The sequence below is a fragment of the Calliphora vicina genome, chromosome 1 (genome assembly GCF_958450345.1).
Source record: "Calliphora vicina chromosome 1, idCalVici1.1, whole genome shotgun sequence".
In the NCBI taxonomy this organism is placed as follows: domain Eukaryota; kingdom Metazoa; phylum Arthropoda; class Insecta; order Diptera; family Calliphoridae; genus Calliphora; species Calliphora vicina.
In genome coordinates, this window is record NC_088780.1 from 170,659,909 (window position 1) to 170,686,774 (window position 26,866).

Sequence of the window (26,866 nt, forward strand, 5' to 3'; positions counted from 1 at the left end):
GCTACTGCCAATGAACCCTTCGTATACGTGTGTGATTGATATTTTACTACACACTTATCAATCATCATTGAATTTTTTTCTTGTTTTCAAAAAATATTTATATTTTCTTTTATTTTATTTTCTTAAATAACTAAAACGTCAAATTTAAAACAAAATTTTTCAGAAAAATTAATAAACTCATATTATTGTTCATTTGAACAACTGTCAGCAGTGAATTCATTTCAAAATCAAAGCTATTTTTATTTTTCATACTTCATTGTCTGTGTTTCGCATACATAAACAAAAATTTCAAATTTACCAACACATGCTTATTGCATGAGCATGAGCAGTATGTGTCTATGCCATAGACTCTATGAGCCCCTTAAGATTCGGCACAGCCGAATATAGCTCTCTTACTTGTTTTTTTTAATTTTTGATATTTTGAGAAACAAATAGAATAGAAACATATGTATTGTGAATGTTGACATTTTAATTAATTCACTTTGAAAGAAAATTTGTCTAAGGATTAAAAAGAGAGTTACAAAAATAATTCAAAATACTGTTGAATCAGTTATAGAGTAGAAGCACAAGCTTGCGGACCAGCGTGAAGTTGTTTTCTATATGAAGTTTTGACAACTAAAAAAGCAGACAGAATCATATGTATACACTTTTTGTTAAATGAAAAATTAGTCCGAAATAACATTTTAAATGTATGTATGTATATTATTCGTATGAATATTTTTAAGCTGATCTACCATCATTAAAATTTAATGGACATATGAGGGCGGCGGCGATAGCGTATAATTCTTGAAAATGTACGATCTCCGATCGAAAACTCAAATTGCGTTTAATTAATTAATTTAATTAGAGTTCCTCACTAATTAAGGAACAAAATTAATAATACATATGTATGTACCTACATAGATACATGTATGTTGAGTATGCTTGCATCTTTTAAACATTTATAAACTGAATATGATATTCCTTTTATAACCTTTTGACATTACAGTACAGAAGCTAATGTTTAAGAATATTAATAACAATAATAATAGTTTGTTAGAACAAACATATGTACAGGATCTTTTAAAATAAGCTTAACTGTTTAGTGAGATAATTAATGCTTCAATGTGTGATTTTAATTTTAGTCACATTTTCTAATCGAAAGCTAATTAATATTAAACATGTATGTATGTTTTGTGCTCTAATTTAATAAACATGAAAGTTTCAATTCAATATTTTCAGCTTTAAAACGAACCAAAAATTACACATGCAGAGAAAAAAATGAAAATAAAAAATCGACACGCAAGATCGGTGATATAAAACAAAAACATTTTTTTGCTTAAAGGTCAAAATAAAACTTTCCTTTGATTTTGATTTATTGAAAGTAGCAAAAAAATGTTTTGTAAAACGCCAGGGCCGTAATATTGCACAAAATTATTATGTATTTAGTTTAATGTAGAATATGTGTAAGTGTATGTATTTACATATAAAATTCAGCAAAAAAAAAAACCTAAAAAAATACTACTACTACTTACTTAACCACTTAAAATACAAATTTAAATATATTTTTTTTTTACCTCTACTACTTACTAATACTACTATGTACTACTACTACAACTACTAATACTTAAATGCTCTTGTTAGCTTGTAGAAAGAAGCACTTATGATACTATTATTACTACATTTTTAATAATAATAATATATACTACATACTACATTTTTTGTTTCGTTTACATTAAAAAAAAAAATAAATGTCCAAATGTGGCTTTGAGTGAATGTTAAGAGAAGTTTCCATAGATTTGGCAACATCCATCCTTACGTACGAGTAGCCGGTTGGTTCGTGTTGTGCAATGTATATTGCTGGTGGTCGTAAATTTATTTTGAAATACGTGGCCCACTTGGACATTTGCATTCTTCAGTATAACACGCATATTGAATACTTTAAAAAAATTAAAAAAAAAAACAAAATATTTAAATGGAAAATAACATTTTCCCCACGTATGACGTTTGCATGACAGCACCCTTTTTTGCAAATTGCATGCATGATTCAATAAGAAATTTATGGAACATGGAAAATAGCGTATAAAATGGTTTTAATTTGAAAAAAAAGTGCAGATTATAAATTTAATTACATTTAATTTAATGCAATGTAAGAGGACAGTTTTGCACCCTATCATATCAACTTAAATAGTTAACAAAGGTATAATAAGTTCATTAAATCATTTAAACTTGTACTTGCAATCAAAATTCTACTCAATCTTAAATATCCATTTCGAATCTATATCTAAACAAAATCTGTCAGCTGTTGTTTTAGGTTGTATTATGATTGTGTTACTGAACTATTTATTTTTATTTTCCTTTAAATTATTGAAATGCGCAGACATAATTGTTTTCACCTCAAATCTCCATTGCAATAGATCACATCACCTTACGAGTAGACACTATCTATCATTCATTGCACCCTGAATATCGTACAAATATCGCACCATACATTTACACCAACCGTCCACACATAAAATTATTTATTTTATTTTCGAACTTTTATTTATATTCTGATTTATGTTTTTTTTTTTAATTTGTGGAACACATATTCAGAATTGGCTAAAACAAATTAAATTCATAATTACATTTTCTAAATAAAACCATAGGTTTACATTTAATTAAATTTTTAAAGTTTTGGCCAATAATGTTTTAATTTATTCAGTTATTTTTTTTCTTTCTTTTAATTAAATTTCAAGATCTTTTTTTTTAAACTATACTGCACTTCCCTAGTTTTTCAAACTGCAAGTACCAAGGTACAAACTTTTTTGTTAATATCTGCTTGAGACATACATATCTTTTTTTGTCAACTTTAAATAGATTTTATTAAAAATGTGTCATATTATTCAGCGTGTCAAACATATTTTCGTCTCATTCCAAGATATGTAATTGTTATCGAGTTGGTACATAATCTTAATCTTTGTAGGAAAGCTCCTCAAATGATCAGCTGATTATGGGAAAAATCTGAAAAGCTTTTAACAAAGTCTTCAGTTTGCTGCCAGCGATCGAAATTCAACATCTGAGTACTATTTGTAGATTCGTAATTTTGAGAATTATTAAGAGAGAAAATAATAGGATAATTTCCTAAGAGGAAGGAAAACTAAATATTTGCTTTGAATTGTCCTAAGTAAAAGGAGTTAAAGTTAAGAGGCAGGAAATTCAAAAAGTCATGACTTATTGACACGTCCTCATACATACGACCATTATTTTCGTAACTTGCGGACTTTTAGACCATAATAAGTAAAAGTAATGATGCAGTTTTATTTCAAATGCATTTTTAGTAATATAACAAAAAAAAATATCGCTAAATTTATAATTAATTTAATTTTTATTCACAAAAAATTCAAAAAATATGTTAACAAAAGTCTACATACGATAAACTAAATAAAATTTTTCAGTGAATACAAAATTTCATTAAATTCAATATTTCGTTGGGCCACCACGGACATCTACAAGCGTCTGGGCATCGAAGCAACTAAATTTTCCAGTTCTACGGACGTTATATTTTGCCATTCTTCTGGAAGGTTCTCCTTTAACATTGGTGCACAAGTAATAAGAAGTTTTCGGATCTTCCATTGTAGAATTTCCCACACGTGCTCAATAACATTTAAGTCCGGGCTTTGAGGTGGTGTGTACAATTGTCATGGAGCATGGTAGAGTAGCCAATCTTTGACAATTTGAGACCAATGTTTCGGATCGTTATCTTGCTGAAAAATCCAACTTTAACCAAGAGTTAAAATATCAACGGATGCTCTCAAATTTTGTTCCAAAATGGATTTGTACTGATAACGATCCATATTATCCTCAATAAACACTAACTTTCCCACTCCAGAAGCAGCGACAGTGCCCCAAACCATCACACTGCCAACACCATGCTTAACTGTAGCGAGTAAGTTTTTCGGATCCATTGCTGTATTTGTTTTGCGCCATACTTTATCTCTCCCATCACTTCCATGTCCTTGTCAAAGTGCCTTTGGGCGAATTCTGCTTTAATTACCATTATTATTTAAGGTTCTTTGAATTGTTCGTGGATGAACAATAACTTCTGATTCATACAATTCATAGTATCTAATATTAATAATATTGTTACGATTTTACCTTTTAAAAACGGTGGTTTATTTCCTTTAAATGAACCGGATACTTTTGATTGCAAATAAAAGCAGTTTAGTAGTTTAAAATTGTAACAACTTTATTCAAATGTACAACAACAACAGTTTAAATAGCAACTATGTGTTTTTAATACACACACACGTTTACAATTCACAAATTTATACAGCACAATTTAATGCAGTACGCTGCATTACCATCTAGATGCTTCTTGAAAGCTCTATTTCTACAATGATCTTAACGGACAAAACTAGTATATTCGAATTCAAGAGTTTTCAATGTTAATGTTAGTAGCTTAAACATTTTGTGTTGCCATACTTACAAACGACGCTAATCTAATAACTGCGTACTTATCAACATTGTTGATAAGTAATTCTTAATGTCTCCATAAAAGACTCAATTGCTCAATATTGCAAATTATAGAAAAAAATAAATTCCTGTAGAATCATAATTTTAGAGATATTTTAAAAACGGAAATTAGAATTTCTTGAAATTTTTAAAAATTCTAAATAAATGTGAACTAGATAGAATGCACTATTTTGACGATTATTTTAGACGAGTTCCCATTTGCATAGTTTTCCAAACCTAAGTTTCATTTTTTTTTGTCTGACTAGAACTTATTTGAAAATTATTGAAAAAAAAAAATTAAAAAATAAAATATATTTGACACCCTGATGTTTTTGTATCGTTTAGATTTGCTTTTTATATGTATGTGTAGGTTGATCTAATACATATAAAAATATTTTTATGTAATTTTTAACCGTGCTTCTTGTACCCACTACTACTACCAAAAAAAAAAAAAAAAAAAACATTTTCACCCAAAAAATATATTTATTTTAAACTATTTTTCTTTATATACCATATAGTAAATACATATATACATAAATAAATAGATAATGTAATTGATGTAATGTTTTTAGTTACATACATTACAATCACACTAAGAGAATGAATATTTTGAAATAAAACATAAAAAATAATAAAATAGTCTGTCTATATGATGTAAAGACGTTAGGTGTTAATAAGTGATAAGTGTACTTATATAGACAAATTCTTAGTTTATCGAGATATATAAATATATTTAACAGCTGAGACAATATTGGGAAGACACAGTACCATAGAGATACGGTCAATACATTTGGGCGGACTGTTCCATGCCGAAGAAGAGATACAAATGACGTCTACGATGCCAAACTTTGTTGGCCAAATGCAAGGATTTATATTCAATGGTCAGAGGTAAGTAAGAGATGCGATGGATTAATTAAAAACTGTAACAGATTATTTAATTTGCACATTCACTGACTTTTAAGATACATTGATGTTGTCAAGTCATTGGGCCCTGAGTTGTCAGCTCTACCAAGCGCAACGTTTAAGTTAACAGCTCGATTTGTGAACTCACCGCCAGGAAATCCGTATCATGCAGCCACGTTCCGATCCAAACACTCATATGTTGGTCTGCCTATGCTGAAAGCCTACTCAACGATTTCTGTTGATTTTCGATTTAAAACAGTTGAACCGAATGGGTTGTTGATTTATAATGGCGGAAGGCGTAATGATTTTGTGGCTGTGGAATTGGTAAACGGCCATATCCACTACACATTCGATTTGGGAGATGGTCCAATAACTATGCGGGATAAAACACGTATTCATATGAATGACAATCGGTGGCATCAAGTCAGCATTAGGAGGCCTGGACCGAAGACACATACTCTGGCTGTAGATGAATCGTTTGAGATCATTACGTTGTCGGGCAATAGCATGCACTTGGAATTATCCGGTATCTTGTATATTGGCGGTGTTTTCAAGGACATGTATGCCAAGCTGCCAGCATCGATATCATCACGTTCTGGCTTTGAGGGTTGTATTTCTTCACTCGATTTGGGCGACACATCACCATCACTGACAAATGACGCTGTAGTACCGAGCTCGCTTGTTGTGTCCGGCTGTGAGGGCCCAACAAAATGTAGCCAAAATGCTTGTGCAAACAGAGGCGTTTGTGTGCAGCAGTGGAATGCGTACGCCTGCGAGTGTGATATGACTTCATATACGGGTCCAACATGTTATGATGGTAAGTGGCACGATTCATCTCAATACTCATTTACATAAAAAGTCTATATTTCCCAACATTCACTTACATATTTACATATAATACATATATATACATATGTATGTATATCCATACATATTCTAATTTTCAAAATAATGAAATTTCATGAAATTAGCAAGGTTGGGTGGTTGCCTTTTTACCGTTTTGAATCGACAAAGTTTAAGTTAAAACATTTAATAATATTGAATGCTAGAAAATCGTCCCAATAAGCTACCCTTGAGTCCAGTGTCAAGTAATTGAACTATAGTTATATTACACTAAAGTAAAAAGCAACAAAAAATCAAGCCACATGTTTTTCAACAATTTTTCAAGTTTAAAACATAATTATACATACATATGTATGTACTTGCATTGAAGTAATATTTTAACTATAAATTCAAGGGCTTGGATTTTTAGGAAGATTCATTTCAAATTGAAGATGATTTCTAATCAAATTTTATTTCAATATATTTTTGAGATAACATCAAAAAAAATTAATGAATTCTCGAACGAATCGAGAATGCGTTACAACTTTGTTTTTTATAAATCACAGAATTTGTTTATTTGTTCATATCTTTATTATGGCACAATTTCAAAAGGCCGACATTTGTTTAATAAAGTAGAAATCTAATTTGCTTTCGTTAATGAAATAACTAAAATTTATATGTATGTATGTACTGTAAAACACATGTTTTTCCAAACTTGAGAATTTTTTATTTGAATATTTTCGTTAACAGAAACAAAATACTACATTCTATGAGCACAATCTTTTTATGAGAAAATGCCAATTGTTACATTTGTCAATCGTTTTTTCTCAAATAACATTTCTCAAATTTAATTAAAATGTTTAAATCAATTAATAACACTATGCAACAAATTTCGGGTCATCGCCGCCAGCCTCAACAACTCTAATGGAAAATGAAAGTTTGAAACCATTAACTTGACAAAACTGCCAAAGGGTTTTGAAAAGTTAGCTCGAATTTCATTTTTATGGCCTCTTGAAGTTGGTCCCTTTTAATTAATTTTTAAGATTTTTGTTTATAAAGTTTTATTGCAAAAGTTGCCATTTTGTTCACTGGAACCAATATAAATATTTAAACTATATGGTTCGAAGTCTTTTTGATGTTGATGGAAGCTGTAAATTCTGGGTATCGTCACTCTCATCTTCCGAGGCCTAAATTAGCTACATTATCATCTTCATTTATTTCTTCTTGGTCTATATCAGGGGTGCCCACAAGTTCCTTATGGAAGAGCAAACACCAATACATTTAAAGAAAAACTACTTTTTATTCAATATTTATACCCTACACCACCATAGTGGGGAGGATATAATGCGTTTGTGCAGATGTTTGTGACGCTCACCTTAAAGTCGATTAAACGATGTCCGTCCGTCTGGTCGGCTGGTTGGCTGTCCATGTAAACCTTGTGCGCAGAGTACAGGTCGCAATTTTGAAGATATTTGGTACATATTGAAACTGGCTGAAATCGGTCCATTATTTCTCCTAGCCCCCATACAAATGTCCTTCCGAAATTTAATATAGACATAAATCACACGACCTAATTTCATGGTGATCGGTCCATAATTGGTCATAGCTCCCATATAAGGCCCACTTCCGGAAATCACTCAAAAATATAAATTATTGTAATTTTAAAAGAAAAATGTTTTTGCTCTTTTACATAGTGTAGGGTATTATAAGGTCGGGCTTGGCCAACAATACTTTCTTACTTGTTTTTTGTTGTTAAAACCAATTCATACTAAGAAAAAAAAAAACTCACTTTCAAAAGACACATTTTTAAATATCATACAATAAACAAAATCTACATTGTTGATCGCTGTCGTCAATGTCAGAGTTGGGGGTAGTGCACTAAATTTGCAGTTTCCACTAAAAGTTAGTGATAAAAATTTTTCCTTATCACTAATAGCTTTTTAGTGGTTAGTTGAAATATAACAGCCTCACTAAGCAATAGTGGTACAAGAAATCTTTTCACTAAAATTAATTTAGTGAAAGTGAAAAACCTTTTTTTACAGCTTAGTGCAAATTTTTTTTCTCCACTAACAGGATAGTGGAAAAATATAATCATTCACTAATGTTAATGGAACTCAAATACATATCATTATATTTTTTATTTTTTTTTAACTTAATATTTTATTCTTTAAGTTTATTTCTTAAAACATTAGGTTATATTGCGATATACGTTGTTAAATTATATTAATATAAATTAAAATTGCTAAGATTTTAATTCCTGAAATTTACTTTAAATAGTGTATATAATATCATTAAAGTATTCCTGTATTGACTGTTAAAAATTTGCACTATTTTATTGTAGTGCAAAATTTTCACTACCACTAATTTTTTAGTGGTAGTTAAAATATTTTTCACTACCACTATAGTGATGAAAAATAGTGGAAAATCAAATGTTGTCACTATAGTGGGATTTAGTGGAAACCTAAATATTTAATGCACTACCCCAAATCTGGCCAGTGTTTACCAGCAAAGCATATATTTCACTATTAGCTTTTCCATTCAAAACAATTTCAGATTCATTTAATCTAGAATAGTTTTAAATTTTTCTGAAAAAGACAATGAATGTCATGTAGTGCATTTCAATCTAAAATTAATAATTTCTTTATATTTGACTAGGCGTGGTCAATACCGCCCACCATTTGTTGAAATAAAGGAAAAAATATATTTTTCTACATTGGATTCAATGCAACAATAAGTTCACACAATTACATTCCATTAAATATTAATTTTTTTTTAAATTTTCAATCGTAGTGTAAAAAATGTTAAAAAAAAGACCCAACTTCAAGAGGCCATAAAAATTAAATTCGAGCTAACTTTTCAAAACCCCTTTGGCAGTTCTGTTTACTTAATGGTCTGCTTTCATTTCCCATTGGAATTGTTGAGACTGGTTTTTCTTGTTGCACAGTGTAATCGTCCCTTATTTCCCGAATCGGTTTCTATATTAACCTGTTATCAGTACACAAATGGTACACATTTTAATTTTAACACCTTGAATAAAAATAGTACATTAATTAAATATAATAATATACATACATATATTTTTTTTTGTATTTTCATTAGAATCCATTGCTTATGAGTTTGGCAATAATAAGGGAATTATTCAGTATACATTTCCGGAAAATGCTCAGGCTGATACCGAGGAGGATAATGTAGCATTGGGATTCATAACAACCAAATCGGATGCTGTATTACTGCGCATAGAAAGTTCGACGACACAAGATTACATGGAATTGGAAATTGTTGAGGGCAACATATTTATGGTTTATAACATCGGAACAAGGGACCTACCGTTGGGAGAGATTGGAACAAAGGTTAATGACAATACATATCATGTTGTGCGATTTAGCCGACGAGGTGGAAACGCCACATTGCAATTGGACGATTACAATGTGCAAACTTTAACACCACAAGGTACGAACTCAATTCTATATATTTTAGTTGTCGTTGTGTAATTATTGTTGCTTTTTAATTTTTCCCGAATTTAGGTCATCAGTCCACCATGTTTAATACCATGGCTAACATACAAGTCGGAGGGAAATTTAGTCGTACTGGTCGCACGCGTATCGAAAGACCTTTTGCTGGTGTAATTACCGGTTTGTCGGTGAATAAGTTACGTGTGCTGGATTTGGCTGTGGAACGTGATCCCCATATAACCATACGAGGAGATGTTCAATTGGTAACTGGAGTATTAGATAGAAATGATCTGCAAAGAATGCAGCAGGTTAGGGATTTTATTTTTAAATAATTTGAAATCTCTTCAAACTTTTTCAAGTATTTTTCTCATCGTATCAAATTTTTGCTCTGTCGTATTTAACATTAAAACAAAAATTTCTCTAAAAACTCAAATCTATTTGTCGCTCAATTCAATTGAGTTTCTGAACCATGTTTAAGTTTATTCATAAACCAAAATTCTAACAAAGATATTGGGAAAACGCTGAACATGATTCTTTAACTTTAAATGTTTCTGTCATAACAAATATTTAGAAATCAATTAATTGTGTATTTTGTGCTACAAAAGAATCGTTTTATTGTTTCTTTATTACAAATATTTTAACGAATTTTAACAATTATTCAAGATTAATGGCTTCATACAAAACTTTTTTCCTATATATTATAACATGGTACATAAAAATGTACATTTATTTATAATTATTGATAAATGTACATTTATTATATATGTATGTACATATTTATATCGTATACTTAATACAGCACTGTGCACTTCAAATTATTTTATAGATTTGTTTTTATTTTTTATTTTCTTTTTTGTTAATTTTATAAAAATATTTTTTCTAATACTTACATAAATAATGTAATCCCGTATGCCTCCTCTTATTTGGATTAATATTAATGTTTTCCATTTTCTTTTCTTTTTTTAAAAAAATATGCACTCTTAATATTTTCAAAACTATGCACATTACTTACTAATTACAAAACAAAACTTTGCATGCACTTACATACATTTACCTTCACCTACTCGAATACATAAACTACACATATGTATGTATGTATAATCATTAGGGTGGGACCTTTTTGCAGCAAATGAGCGTTGTTGCAGCATGTGAGCGATATACATACATATATATCTTATCTTTTCCACTAGTCAAATTTATGGATTCAAAATCAACAACAAACAGAAAAGTTACAGAATCTTGCAGTTTTGTATAAACGGCACTGCATTGCCGACTATTGCAATACTAAACAAATAAAACAGTGCACGATGTAGCTAATTACTACGAGTTATGTATCTTATCTTTTGTGAATAAAATCAAAAGTTGTTGACAGATTTTAATCACTTAGGGCTTGTTTTATTTGGAACTTCGTTTTCAATATGTGTGAAAGAGCGTAGTACATGAATTTTCCAATTTTTAATGCCGTTTTAAAAACCAAAAATTGCGAAATTTTTCTAAAAAATTATTTTTTTTGGCCAAAAAAAATTATATTTCTAAAATGACTGCAAAGATTAAAAATGTGTTAAGCCTTACTTAAAGGTAATTTTATTGCGGAATTTCGGTTTTTTTCAGTTTATTCAAGAAACTAAACCGTTTTTGAATTACGCGAATATATGTTGTGCAACCTCCTCCATTTTCGAAATAACGGTATATCTCGAAAATACGCACCATTGAATTCAGCGTACCCGAATTAGTTTTACCCACTGGGTGCCCTTCTGGACAGAAAGAAAGTGTCAATTTCGATCACATACATACATTTTGAGAAAACTTCAAGTAAATCTTCTTTGTGATTTTTCTCATAATGGAATTTTTGGGTGCTAGCCAAAACAATAATAAGCTGACGATATGCACAAAATATGAGATTTATTCTTTAGTGCAACATAATTTGAGACCAATCGTGTAACTAGAACTCGTATCGGAAATCGATTGAAAGTTGTAAAATTGGTTAAAAAATGGACTTTTTTTATTTTTTTTACATTGTGCAGCAATTAGTTTTAACTGCAAAAGAAAAAAATTAATAGTCATCTAAAGCAGATGTATTTATAAGCAGAAGGAATATGAGTCCAAATTTTACATTTTCGAATTAGTTTTTAAACGACATTTCAAAAAACGATTCTAATAAGGACTAGATTTAGTTTTAATGTTCAAAATTTCCAATTTAATTATTGCTAAATTGACTGAAATTTATTGTTGCGGGATAAACAGTTCCTATTCTCATTTCCCAAAGACTTTAGGAAAGCTACAGATTAAAATGTCGAGCGTATGGGAATTACGGACACTCAAGCTTTATTTGTAAAAATATCAAAGCTTAGACAAAATACCAACAATATGAATTTAGTTTAAGCAAAATATCTGTTTTATATTTTTCATTTGGACATCATTAATCCATGCTAACCTGAAGTGAAAAATAATGTTTTTATAGATACATAAATAGAATTTCAGAATTCAAAATTGTTTCTATTCTTAAGTGATTGAATTATATTCAATAGCACTGAAAATCATCCCACTTTGACAACGCTAACTATTAAATAGCCGTGTGTTCAAACGTATTGATAAGTTATGTATAACTTTGGTCCAAAATTAGATTATGAAGCGTGGAATAGTAGAATCGACTACAAAACTTTTTTGTTGTTGTAGCAAGTACTAATATATAAATATTCAAACATACATACCCTGAAGGAAACCTGGGGACAAGTGTCTCCAAGTCACCAGTTTTGTCGACTATTTTGGTGACTTTTTAGCGACATTGTCAACGAAGCGTCAACGAAGACGACTCATCCATCTGTTATGAATTCATACCATATCGTTTTTTAATTTGTTTAATACAACGTCAAATGTTAACAAAATATGCAGTTTCATTATTTACATCTACTTCAGAAAAGTAGCAAAAGTGTAGATTAGAATTACTAAAATGTACTAGTGAATAGTAATATCGTCAGTAGTAGACTTCCAATGACACGCACATGTTAAATGTCTATAGTAAATAGCATTGTCTGGGGTAAAATAAGTCACTAGTACTGGTGACTTTGTCAATATTAAGTCAGTATAGTTTCACTATTGACACTTCCTGCAGGGTACCTACATACATACATATGCACATAACTGTATAAATACATACATGCAAACATACATACATATACACAACACTATCTTTTGATATTTAAGAGTCGAAGACCGCAGTTCTAAAATTGAATGAAATTCCATTTTCTATATTTTTTATTATTTTTTTCTTATTTTGTTTTTCATAACTAAGCAGACGCCTGCTAGTGGTTATCCGGGAGCAATAGATGACTTGATATTTTCCGGTGCCGGTTCTGGTTGTCGTGGTGACGACGAAGACGAATGTACTCCTCCATTTGAATCTAGCGGTGATGATCTAATTACACCAGTGTATGTACCCCCCACTAAGCAAACAACTATGACTCAAAATGTCAGTACTGATAAAACAAATGGCACTGAACGAGCTTGTGACGATGAAGACTGCATTCATGGATCCGGTGACTATGGCGAAACAACAGAACAATTTACATCTACAAGTACCGCCAAAGGTTCTGGTAAGTATTCGATTTATTTATTTATTAATCACATCTAATCGAACTTCGTCGCCATTTCATTATGTGCCATCTATTTCACACTCACCAACAATTTATTTTTAATGACCTATCCCCCCATAGGTTGTGCAGTATTATAGTCAGTCTATGCATATCAATAGGATCTAGTATTCACACATACATACAGTTGTGTTCATAAAAATAGAAACATTTTTATCCGTAATTTCAATAAATAGAAAATAATTATCAGTGCTTAATTACTTATGGAACAAAAATGTGTCAAATTACCTTTTAGGAAAATTTACAAATTCCAATTAAAACTTATAGGCCAGTTGATGTGTTCTTGTGCCGATTTTAATCGAATGGCTGCTCGATTCTTCGTCAGAACTGCCTTTGTTATATGTATGTACTTCTAACACCCATTAACACGAAGCCTGGCCATGGCCTAACTAATAGTTATACTGTCGGTAAAAAATATTTTTGTATGATAACTGTCAGTTTAATACATACATAAAAAGACTTCGTGTTAACGGATGTAAAAGTTTTAAATCAAACTCCTCGTTATTTTGTTTCTAACTGATGAAAATAATAATAAGAAAACGTGCTAAGTCCAGCAAAAAAACATTTAATATATATAATACTATTTGCTATAATACTTTGAATATTAACATTTTTCGATGTAATCACTATAATGTGGTTACACAATTCACTGTAAAATAAAAAAAATCAATTTTGAAGAATGGAAAAAAATGCCGCAGAAGATTAATAAAAATATAGAAGCAATTGAGTTTCCTAATTTGCAGCAACTTTACTAGGAAAGAAGAAATAGAACAGCCAAAAAAATACGAAGACTTGCAATCTTTAAAAACCACTCTACCAATAGATTATCATAAATTTGATGACGATTTACCACACGAATAATTTATTTTTTATGTTTAATATTACAAAAGTATAAGATTTTGAGTTATTTTCCTATACAGCAATGAAATAAGACTGTTTTTTGTTATTTATTTAATTAAATAATATAAAATAATAAAACCAATTTGTCCCTAAAAATGGCTTCAGTTTCTAAAGTCATTTCAATTATTTTATTTTTTTAACTGATACTTAAAGCCAACATATCATAGGAGAGAACTGCGTTTACAGATCTAAAAAATATTGAAAGCAAAAAAAGACAGAACGTTTTTTGTCTCTCCTGTAAAATTAAAAAAAATGGGACTTGGCACGTTTGCGTACTAAGCTAACCATATAATTTTTAATTTAATATAGGATTTTTAGAGTCCTATATGTTCTAATCCGAAGCCGAATATTCGGTCGGACTCTAAAGATTTTTAATCTTATGAATTTGTAGTAAATCAATAACACATCTATTTTTGGATTAATATACATACATACATATGTACTCCGTAGAAAAATAACGAAATTATCCCTGTAGCCAGCCTAGGACCATATGTCTCTATGCCAACACTATTTCTCTACAGACAATTGCACTAGTTAAAATGTCGACAAGCTTTTCCTTTTCAGTAGAGATACATTAGAGACAACAGTTCTAGTGCAGTTTTGGTGACATTGTCGACGATCGCGTCAATAGTTTGGTTTTTTTTATTATGCTGTGTAGTCAATAGGTATAGAAAGTAACTAGCTAGTCAATAGTGATACAGTCTACTGGTGGATTTTCAATGACAAGCTAATGTGAAATGTCAATAGAAGATTTAATTGGCTGGGGTACATATGGTAGTAGTGCTATTGACAATGTCACTAGTAAATCACTACAAATTTACTATTGGCATTCCCTGCAGGGATTAAATAGAATCTCAAACATAATACTATATATATATGTAATGTATGTATATTATGATCATTTCGTATGTGTTTTAATTTTTTACTTTACATTGTATGTATCATTAGAATATCGTTTGGATTTAATGTTGCTAAATTATCAAAATTTATATACATACATACTTACATATGTATTTACAATAATTTCGACACTGCTTTAATAGAAATAGCAATTTAAATGTATGTACATTAGAGTTCGTTTGTGACTTTGTCACTTCATTTGATTTTCGGGTATCATCATTTTTCTGAAGGTTTTTGTGCAAATAAAAATAATGGCGTCCTCTTTTTTGGAAAATTTTCACTCCTTGTGGTGGTTCAACGTACCTAAAGACGGGCATTTTGAGCACATTTTTCTGTAGAGCAAAAACGGTTGAATATATTGCAAATCTGATTTCACCAGTCGATTGTGCATCAAAAATTAATACAGTTGATGTTTTTTGAATCCTTAAAAATAGTTCCAAAAACACACATCAGGGGGCGCAAATTTCATAAACAAAATAAAAAAAAGATATTTTAGATTTTTTAAATATACACGATGAAAGTGCATTTTAAGCTTATCAAAATGTTACCAATATTTCCTTTCTATCACAATCCGTTAAAAAGTTATGTGGCTTTAAAAATGTATTGTTAAGGCAAGCTAATAAAAAAATTTCTAAACTTTTTTTTACCAAATATTATTTTCTTGTTAAATAAATAACTTTGAAGCCACATAACTTTGTAATGGTTAGTGATATGAAGGAAATATTGGTGTCGTAAGCTTAAAATGGCTTTTAATCGTGCATGTTTAAAAAAACTAAAATTCTTTTTCTTATTTTTTTACGAGATTTGCGCCCCCTGTTGTGGGTTATTGGAACTATCTTTAAGGATTCAAAAAACATCAATTATATTAATTTTTGATTCAGAATCGACTGGTGAAATCAGATTTGCAATATATTCAACCGTTTTTGCTCTACAGAAAAATGTGCTCAAAATGAGTAGAAATTTTCCAAAAAAAAAGGACACCATTATTTTTATTTGCGCAAAAACCTTCAGAAAAATTATGATACCCGCAAATCAAATTTTTGAAATTAACTCTAATGTACATACATATGTATATAATTTTACTTGATACACCTGTATAATTATTTTTTATACTTAATATTCACAAAAATGTTTGTAAGGGTCTAATCTATTTGTTAATTAAAAATTCGGTTTAAAATCATTATTGTATTTTTTGGCAGAAATTCCGAAACCAATTTTAGAGCATTTAGAACAAAATCATTTCATCAACAATCAACAATGGAAGTCATATTGTACAAATGACAACTTAATTATATCCAAACTGGCTTTTATGAAATAACATTATTAGAGTCCGACCGAATATTCATTTTCGGATTAGGCCAAAAATCGTCCTGTATTCGTTCAAATTATTGTATTATAAAATGTTTAAGCATCCTGTAAAAGCTGTTCTCTCAAAAAAACTGTTCTGTTCTAGATGATACAACAAGACTAATGCAGTTTACAATGTAAAGTGGATGTTGCAGGATAAAGAAACGTTTCGGTTTGTTTCGTATTGAGTAGAATACTGATTTTTTGGCCGAATATCATCACTTTTTAAAATTTTACAGAAGAGACAAAAAACTTAAAATAATTAAAAGTGATGTGTAGGGGGTGGATTTATATGCAAATGCATGTTTTTTCTCGAACGTCTAAATACAATGTAGACTAATTATCTATCCGAATCGTAAATGTTGCTGTAAAATGGCATCGATTAGTTAGTGCATATTTTATTGCATATTTTATAAGCATATTTTGTTATATTTTACTTCAAAATTTTGATAAAAATATATTTTTCGGTCGTCAATGGGCAACATATTGTCTGGACAAATAAAGGTTTATCGACTAACTTCTTTCGACATCGAGAAACTGGCATTAAGTTCTTCATTTCTCTATCAGTAATTGAAAATTATTATTTCAAAACATTTTGTTTCAAAACAGTTTAGTTTTTTAAGTATCAAAAATTCATTAAATGTATTGTTTTCATTGCAATTTCGATTTATAAGAGATATCGTTGTCGAAAGATATTGTAACTTCACATACACAGTTATCGCTCCTGACAGTCATTTCCCAGCAGTTCTAGTAGACTGTCCAGAACTAATGATTTTACCTATCATTTAGGGTGACAACTAGTTGCAAAACTAGCTACGTGATTAGTTATTTTAAGACGTTCATGTCCAAAGCTGACCCTGATGGTTACAGTAAACAAATATATGTTTGTGACAATCATTCATATGATGAAGGACTTATCATATTATGGTGCTCTCGGCTTAAGGCTTATCATAATCTGAGAACAACATGTTATGATAAAATTATTGTTTTACTTCAGTATACATTTTTTTAAATGAGATTTATTATTATACGCTTTTGCTTTTAATTCGAGTTTTCGGTGTTTTTTTTATTGATGTATGGATTCACTTGTATTGTATTCCTACCATTTGTTTGCCAAACCCAAGAAGTTTTGACAGGATTATAAGCAAAGAAAATGACAATTGCCCTGCAGTTCTAGGAGACTGTCCCGAACTAGTGACTTAACCTATAATTTAGGGTGACAACTTATTAATTATTAGTTATTATTTTAACACATGCATGTTCTAAGCAGGGAGTCAATTAACCCTTTTAGATTTCAATTAGACTGTCTGATAGTTGGTTTCAACTAGGGTTTGGGGTCAGGGAATTCCCGGGAAATTTAAATTTGTTTCTATGGAAAAACGGGAAATTTTAAATTAATTAAAGATACTTTAATATATTTAAATATAACATCTTTGTTTGATGAATGACTTGTTGAAAATATTAGTGGAGGTTTTAAACCCCATAAAGGATACAGTAGAAGCATTAAGCCGAAATGAAACCATTTTTCTGATAGGTGATGCTATAATGAACACTCCTTATGAGCAGCTGTTATCTAAAAATATTACGGTTTCTCAAATAATGGTTTATGCAATTAATTTTAAACCTAAAAACTTCAACATTATAAGATAAATTATAATATAAAAACACAATATTAAAAATTTATGGATAGCAAATTTATGAACCGGCGTTCACAATATTCTCTCATCTGTTCAAAGCGAAGATGGAGCAAACAAATGGAGCAAACTTTTAAAAACCAATTAGAATATTCAACCAATATTGAAAAGGAAAACCTTAAACATTTAAAATCAAATGCTAAAAGTTGTAAGTGGGAATTAGATGTATTTGAAGCAAGTAGCAATCGGAGAAAAAAATTTTGATTGTCTTTATAATGCTTTACTAACGATAAAGCCAACACCTGTTTAAAGCGAAAATGCATTAGTTATTTTGATAAATCCATTTTTTAAAAAAAATAGTTCTATGACGGACATATAACATTATTTCTGTATTCCCAATGTAGAGTACTTTCTATAGCAAAGTAGCAAAAGAGCAGTTTAGCCGAAACCAAAAACAAAATACATTAGAACTACTTTTTTACTTCTTTACTCTTTTTAAACTATATGATGTAATTTTGAATTTGATATTTATAAAATTTTGTGACACTTAATTGCTCTTTTACTCTATTACATCATGAATACCGCTAATATTTAATTTTATAGTAACAAGTGATCTCCAAATATTTTAAAAAACTTTTTTTTTGCTTTTATATGAATACAATCGAATTGTAATGTATTGCTTTTCTTTTTTTAATAAAATGACACAATTTTATAAGATAATTTAATTTTTTAGATATATTTCTATTTGAAAAAACATTCCCGGGAAATTAAATTTTTCATTCCCGTTTCCAGGGAAATAAAATTATCCGGGAAACCCCAAACCCTAGTTTCAACGCATTGGATTTACATATAAATTAAACGTTTAAAGTGACCGATTGCTTGTAAACAAAATGTAGTACAAAATAAACGTTTAAAGTGACTTCTCTCCAGGTCACTAAGAGACACTAAAGTGCTTAGTTACATAAGCAAATATAAAATAAACTGTATGGGAATTAAATCACAATTTGTATAAAACCAGTGTTTACGAATTACTCACAAATACATAAGTGCAGTACAAATTAAATGTTTTAATTGAGTAGATAGATTACCTGGGATATAGTATAAAGTAATCTCTTCACTACAAATAGCCTATAAGGAATACATTGTCTACTTGCTTAACTGCAGGTAATTGAATGTGAATTGTTACTTATAAAAGATACTCTCACTCTCACAAACACATTCACTTTTACAACTTTTTTGGTCCATGATTTCACCTAGTCCCCATACAAATGTCCCACCGGAATACTGTTTGAGCAGTCATAAATATGTTGATTATGCGCCAAACCTGATAACATTTTGCATAAATTAATTCTAAATATTCTGAAATTATACTGTAAAGTATGGTGAAACTCGGGAAACAATTGTCTCTAGTACCCAGACAAAATTTCCCTCAGAAAATTACTTGAATATTCATAATTGTCTTATAATTAATATCGGGATGAAATTGGACATAAACAAGTTTTATATGAAACTAAATCTTTCTACCAACTTTTGTGAGGATCTGTCCATAATTGACTCTACCCCACATACATATAACTCCTGTATAATAAATATATTTTTTGTCTAGATTCGGCACAGCCGAATATAACACCCTTAATTGTCTTACTTGAAGTGTTCCGTTAATAAAATACATATACTTTTTACAAGATTTTGTATCTTTTATATTTTAATGTTGTTGTTCTTGTTCTTTCGAAAAAAATATGTTTTCTCTATTATTATTGTAATAATTATTCTACTTTTAGATATACTCGGCTGTGCCGAATCTAGACAAAAAAAATATATTTATTATACAGGAGTTATATGTATGTGGGGTAGAGTCAATTATGGACAGATCCTCACAAAAGTTGGTAGAAAGATTTAGTTTCATATAAAACTTGTTTATGTCCAATTTCATCCCGATATTAATTATAAGACAATTATGTTAGTTGAAAGTTTAGACTCTGTCAGAAACCTGTGCCCGAAAATTATAATTTTCTTTTTTTTGTATTTTAAGAAACATTTATTATTTAAACTAGAAATATGCGTTTAATAGATTAATCAAGCTTTATAATCAATCAATACCCAGAACTACATTAATCAATTAATTTTAATTTTGATTGTTTAAATTTTATATTCCAAACTTGAATAGTTTAATTCAAAAATTTTAAAAGGAAAAAATTTAAAAAAGGAAAGGTCTAAAAAATCAATCAATTAATTCTAATTTCTGAACAGAGCTTCGAATTAATTAAATTATTAAATTTGAGCTTAATTCACTTCATTTCATAACTCCATTTCCAATATCTAATTATTTAGCTTTATTCAAAGGCTTTTTTTAAATAGAATTCATTGATCGTTGAATTTTTTAATTCATAAGAACTCATTCAACCTGTGGATGATTAAATTTTTGTTAATTTTTTCATCATTCAGTTTTGTTTTTATTTAGCTTTTTAATCATTTACAAATTAATGGAAAAAAATTGTCTAATCCTTTTTGTAATAGATTTGAATATATGTACATAAGAATAATTTTATAAAAAATGAATTTGAATTAAAGAAAACTTGAATGATTTTCTGTTTTCAATACATATAGAGCAATCCAATTTCAGTATAATTTTATAAACATTTGGTCAATTCACAAGATCATGTCATATTGTCCTAATATTTCACGAATCGGCGGCTCGGGTTAACCGACTCTTAGGCATTCGGCGCAGGTATAACACAATAAACATAGCATACAGAATAGTATTATTTTAGGACATTTTTTGCTTGAAAGGCAATAAAAACATGTTTAAACCATTGTCAAATATTAGGACATTATGACAATATGACATGATAGGAGAGGAGACCTTGTGAATTGATCAATTGTGTCTAAATATGTTAAATTGAATGTAATTGTTTTATTAGTTCTTTGAATCAAAATATTTTTTATATGAAACTTTTTTAAACCATTTTTTTTAATATCGATAGTCTTTTTGAGATATGAATTTCCTTAGATTTTGTATAATTACTTACATATTTCTCTTGATATAGTACTTAAATAATATAACAAAGTAATGTAGCAAGAGTGATGTAAGTTGAATATACCACTAAATAAATAGTTTTTAGCACTTTTGCATTAATAGTCTCAATTACATTTATTAGGGATCCTTATATGCAGGGACGTCAATTTAACATGTATTAAACCATTATTATAAACTTCGATAAAAACTTAAAACAATTGCTTAAAATTCACGGAAAATACTGAGTTATCAGATATACATATATTCAGGCATATGTATAGACAATATTGAGGAAGAAAGACGAACAATTTTATTTAAAATTGAGATATGCATTAGATATTTTTTATACGAATTCCAAATTATTATGGCAGAAATTTCAAGAAATAAATATCTAATTAGTATCTATTAGATATCTATCAGTGATTAGTTACTAATGGAGTAAAAATATTTGGTAAAGTTTACCCGTGCACAGAGAAAACAGATTCGTTATGGCAACCGAATTTGTCGCCAATCGAATTTAATCGGTTACATCTACTATCAAATAAATCAGTTGCAATTACCGAATTTTTAAGGTCCTAATGACACTTTATTGGTATACAGAGCAAATAAATTTGTTATGACAGCCGAATTTTTTCAAATTCAATCGGTTACCATACCAATCCATAAATCGATTACAAGTACCGACTTTATGTTTCCTATAAAAATTATGTTATACACACAGTCTCAAAAGTGAGTAAACACCCGAGAATTTTTTGATTTTTTGGGATCATGAAATTCATTACAGTCCGACTTAAAACTTTTTTTTTTCACAACCGAATTTATTATTCAACTCAATCTCCAACAAACCGAAACAATAAAATTTCAATTGATGATTAAATTTTAGGATTTTCATTGTCTTAAAAAAAATAAAATAATTTTGGTGTATACTCACATTTGAGGCTCACTGTATGTGGTTACTCGTCTTTTTTTTTTAATGTGTACATTTAAAAGTTGAAGGGCTTAAGTGCAATATTGAAGTGAGAATCGAAAAACAAATCTTTCACATTCCCCTTTTTGCCTTGAAATTTCAAGTAATTTTTGAGTTATTTTCTTTTTTCAGACACTTCCTTGTTTTGACATTTTCATATTTTGAATTTACATTAAGACCACGAAAATATCAAATTCAAAGGAAATTAAATTAATAAAATATTGTACTTATACATACATACATATACATATGTATGTATTTCAAAGGAATACATATAGGAGTCGCACAAATTCAGTTAAATTTCTATATTAAAGAACTCCAACAATTTTGTAATTTCATTTTTAAAGAAATTCAAATGGTTGTTCTAGAAAATATATCTCAATATTTTGCGGGATTCTTAAAAATGTTTAATACCTATACACTTACTTTTCTTCAAATGCAGTGTAACTATATTTAAATGGATGTTAAATTTGTTTGCTTTAATGCATTAATTGTCTTTTAAGATTATAATTTTCTTATTTATTATTATTATTAAATTAAACATGCCTTTATGCCTAAACATCCCCAAAATGCTTTTTCATCCATCATGGCATTATTACTCGTTACTCATTCATGTCAGCCATGGACACAACCACAAAATGCGAAATAAAAAAAGAAATGTAGCATTACAGTTGGAATTGTTTCTTTCAGAAATTAAATCCTGCTTCATAGTACTGACTGTGATTATGCACCGGCTGCTCAGTAAACCGTACTGAATTACAAACTAACCCAAAAGCACTTGTAATATAATATATTTATACACATTAAACACCACAAAAATTAAAAAAAAAAAACCAAACCAAACCCCAACATCTATTTGTATGTAAAATGTACTAACTACATAGTTAAAAGCAGAGCTGGACAAATAACTGCATCATTACATATTTCGGTTTTCTTTAGGATATAAGATCATTATTTAGACGGATATGATTATTGTATTAAACAACGAATAAAACAATGAACAGCACCACCAAATGTATCTACAACTATTCATGTATACATAAGCACACCTATATACATACATACATATACATATACGAATACAAATGCATTTGTATAGTGTTATATACATATTTAAAGATTAGGCCTCCAGTTGGTCAAATCGTCATAGACGATTTATGTAACATGGCATGTCTTATATCAAACACAATAGATGTCAAGATGAATGACAATATTTTGAATGTTGGCTTATATTTAACACTGTTGACGATTAGATGAGCGACATTGTCTTCAATTGTGGTCGTGTGTCAACTTGTAGCTGAACTTTTCATAGTTATTGTGTGAACGACAAACTGAGCGACATTGTCTACTTTTTGGTCGTCTACGATTTTCGCGACATTTGTTCGAGGAATAAACATTGTCATTAATGATGTCTTTCTTGAAGACGTGGCCAACTGGGACGTTATGAAATCTAAATGTTAATGTGTGTATGTATGTATGTATGTCTATTGAAGCATTAAGTAAAAGTTCCTGGATTTATTTGAAACGGCTTAGATAGAGAATAACAAAGTATTCGACTTATAAACTAAATTAAAAGTATGTACTTATATTTACAACTACATACATATTAAACAACAACAATAATTACAACAAATATTTTATCAATGCGCGTAAATACAGACGTACCTTAAAATATGTAGTATCTGCTATATGTGTATGTATATGTACATAAGTTATAAGATGGATTTGTGTTCTTAGTTTTTAATTACAAAAATTAATAATAAAAAAAAAAAAAAAAATTATTATATAAAAGTTGAATATTTCCAATGCCATCATATTATTGTTTCTATTTATATTTTTATATTATTTTTTTTGTTTTTTAATTTTTAAACAAATTGTTATTAATAAGAGCTGTGTTAAATATTTACATACATATATGTATATCTTTAAATTTAAACTATTCTATATTCAATATCATCTACATACACACACGTACATATCGTTAATATTTATTATGAAATTATTAAATAAAAAGAAAAAATAACAAACAGAAATAAACAAAAAATTACTTATTACTTGTGACCATTTTTAGTTTAAAAATTTTGATTTTATGATATCATACCTTTTCAAAAGCTTTTCGCATCAGTGTTTCTACATATCTGAATATACATACATATGTACAGCTGATTATATTTTGAAATGCATAAGAAACGAATTAGATCAAATGATAAAATACACAATGAAAATATCCAGTCCGTTAAGAAAAATAGTGTTACAATTTTTGATTTACTGGGATCCGTTTAAGTTAATTTGAGGATTGTAATTTTACAACTAATTCTCCCTAACGCATCAGTCCTAGTGCTTTCTAAAAGCGTGAAATAAATTTTATCACAATATGTAAGTACACCATTGTGATCACAGATGCAAAAACCTTCTAAAAAGTTATGATATCCCAATATCAGAAAATATACAAAATATATCTTTTTGTTGTTGAAAATATTATTAATGAATAATATTATTAATTATTATTTATGTCTTTAATAATTAAGAACAAGTGAGCAATTCTGTCTGGTTAGGATGTTGAGGAGATTTTCTTAAACTCTTGCTTTATGACAAAACTAAATTCCTTTCCACCATTTTGGAATATTCTTTGACTAATTTTGTTAGATTTGTAATGAGCATTTTTATTTCTAATTATAATGTTATATTTAATGTATGAAATACCGAAATTTAAATTGTATTAAAGTAGGTGGTTGAAAACGATTCGGATTGTCGTTTATATGTTAACATTGCAATATGAGAACTAACCTGATTATAACATTGCAAATGATAAATTCATAGCAATACAATAGACAAAAAATACGGACTCCTTTATTTCTATACAGTTTTGCAATATTGTTAAACCATTCGCATTTAATACTGAATACTTACTTGTTTATTTAAATATTTTAAAGGACACGCTTAATTCACCAATTATTTAAGCAAACTAAAAGAATTATTTTTTTTTAATTTTATACTCTTAGATATCGGGCATAAAAGCTAACCCCGTGTCTATACTTGACAACTATTTACCACAACATTTTATCACGTTTGTTATCAAGACAAAGTTGTCTAAGCAGAAGCGCACTGACAACAATTATTTTGTCAAATTTAGAGCAAATTTTAAATTGAAAATGATAACAGTATTCGACGTTATCCTAAATAATTATGGATCTAATACAAGTCATAAAAACATGCTTAGTGTGGGTTTTGTTAGTTACCTTGCAAGGCGGTACTATTTTTATTTTAATAATTTAATAAGTTTCGCTTAATGATACATAGTATAATGGCTGATTTATGTCAAAAATATGATGTGAATCTCGATGTTAGTGAATTCATTACATTGGTGCACACATTGGTGTTTATAATATTATATGTTTTTATTTTATATTGTAAAACTATTTTGTTGATTTTCAGAATCCCATAATGAGGTAACCACGGACAGCAATACGCGTAGACAGGATGTCACAACTGAGCAGCAGCATTCAACGTCCACAATGACTCATACTACGACACCGCAGCAAACTACAGCTTTAAGTACGACCATAACAACCAGTCAAACGTCTGCACCCACAACAACTCTAACAACATCAACACAACGCACAACGACAACATCTACAACAACATCAACCTCAACAACGACTACCACGGTCGCAACACCATTGCCCGAAATACGAACGGCAACAACTGAACGGGATACAACTACCTTCGATGTCGTCCAAGTATTTAAGCATGATGAAGATGAGGAGAAATCAAACATTATTTATCCGCCACAAATGCCAGAGGAGCGGCCACCACCTCCTCCACCTATCCACGAACCTGAGCCGGGCCTACCATACTATCCACTACCACAGCCCCCTCCTCCATATAGTAATAACAACTATCGGCCAAAGGGAAAGGGAGGTCGCATAAACTCAATCGAGGAAGAAAGGACTGCCATGATCATTGGCATTGTTGCTGGCATATTGATCGCAGTTATTCTTGTCATATTGTTGGTCTTGTGGCTGAAATCGAACGGAGATCGTAATTACAAGACATCTGGTGAGAAAACCATCTACGGCACTCACAACCCGAACGCCTCATTACTGGGCAATACCAGCACAAATGGTTCATATCACCAACAAAGGCAACAATCAAATAATCATCATCAAACACAAGATACACGTTCGCGTTCCCACTCCGGCGCCGCAATGCGAAATAACGGCAATACCGACATGTGCAGCAGATCGGCGCCGATGAGAGTTGAACGCGTCTACCATGACTCTACCGACCATAGTGAAGGTGAGGATCGTCCGGGTTTAGTGAAAACGAAAAAACGTGATTCGAAAGATGTTAAAGAGTGGTACGTCTAAATGGCCGAATATTGAGATAAATATTTCGCGAATGAACCAAACGTCAAATTAGCAATATCTAATAACTGTGCATAACAAAATTAAACTAAAAACAAAAAAAAACTATTGTTAATCACTATCGTTATACTGGGCGGGTAATATTTAGTGCAATACATAATACAATACTTATTCTAGTTTATTAAAAAAAAAGAAAAATGAAACAGAAACCAGATACATACATTATAGTAAATCAATATAAAACAAATTCAAATACTTAGAAAAGATTATAAGAAAACAGAAAATAAAAATAACATCAGTTAATGTACAAATAATTCATTAAGATGCAATGAAAATGATAATAAGTATAAAATATTTCATCAACCAAATTGTTGTATGTATGTTAGTTACTCAATAGTCTGAGATCATATTTTGATATCTAAAAGATCCCTGAAT

The 26,866-nt window shown here is 29.5% G+C and overlaps 1 protein-coding gene across 1 annotated transcript in view; it reads left to right on the forward strand.

The window, feature by feature from the left end:
• Positions 1-26,519, forward strand: part of Nrx-1 (Neurexin 1) — a 35,873-nt gene extending 9,354 nt beyond the window's left edge. The window contains exons 10-15 of the mRNA XM_065504346.1: positions 5,214-5,361; positions 5,436-6,193; positions 9,298-9,648; positions 9,723-9,958; positions 12,946-13,243; positions 25,500-26,519. Of these exons, the coding sequence (XP_065360418.1) occupies positions 5,214-5,361; positions 5,436-6,193; positions 9,298-9,648; positions 9,723-9,958; positions 12,946-13,243; positions 25,500-26,434 (2,726 nt within the window). The 3' untranslated portion in view covers positions 26,435-26,519. The remainder of the gene's footprint in view (positions 1-5,213; positions 5,362-5,435; positions 6,194-9,297; positions 9,649-9,722; positions 9,959-12,945; positions 13,244-25,499) is intronic.
• The last annotated feature ends 347 nt before the right edge of the window (positions 26,520-26,866 follow it).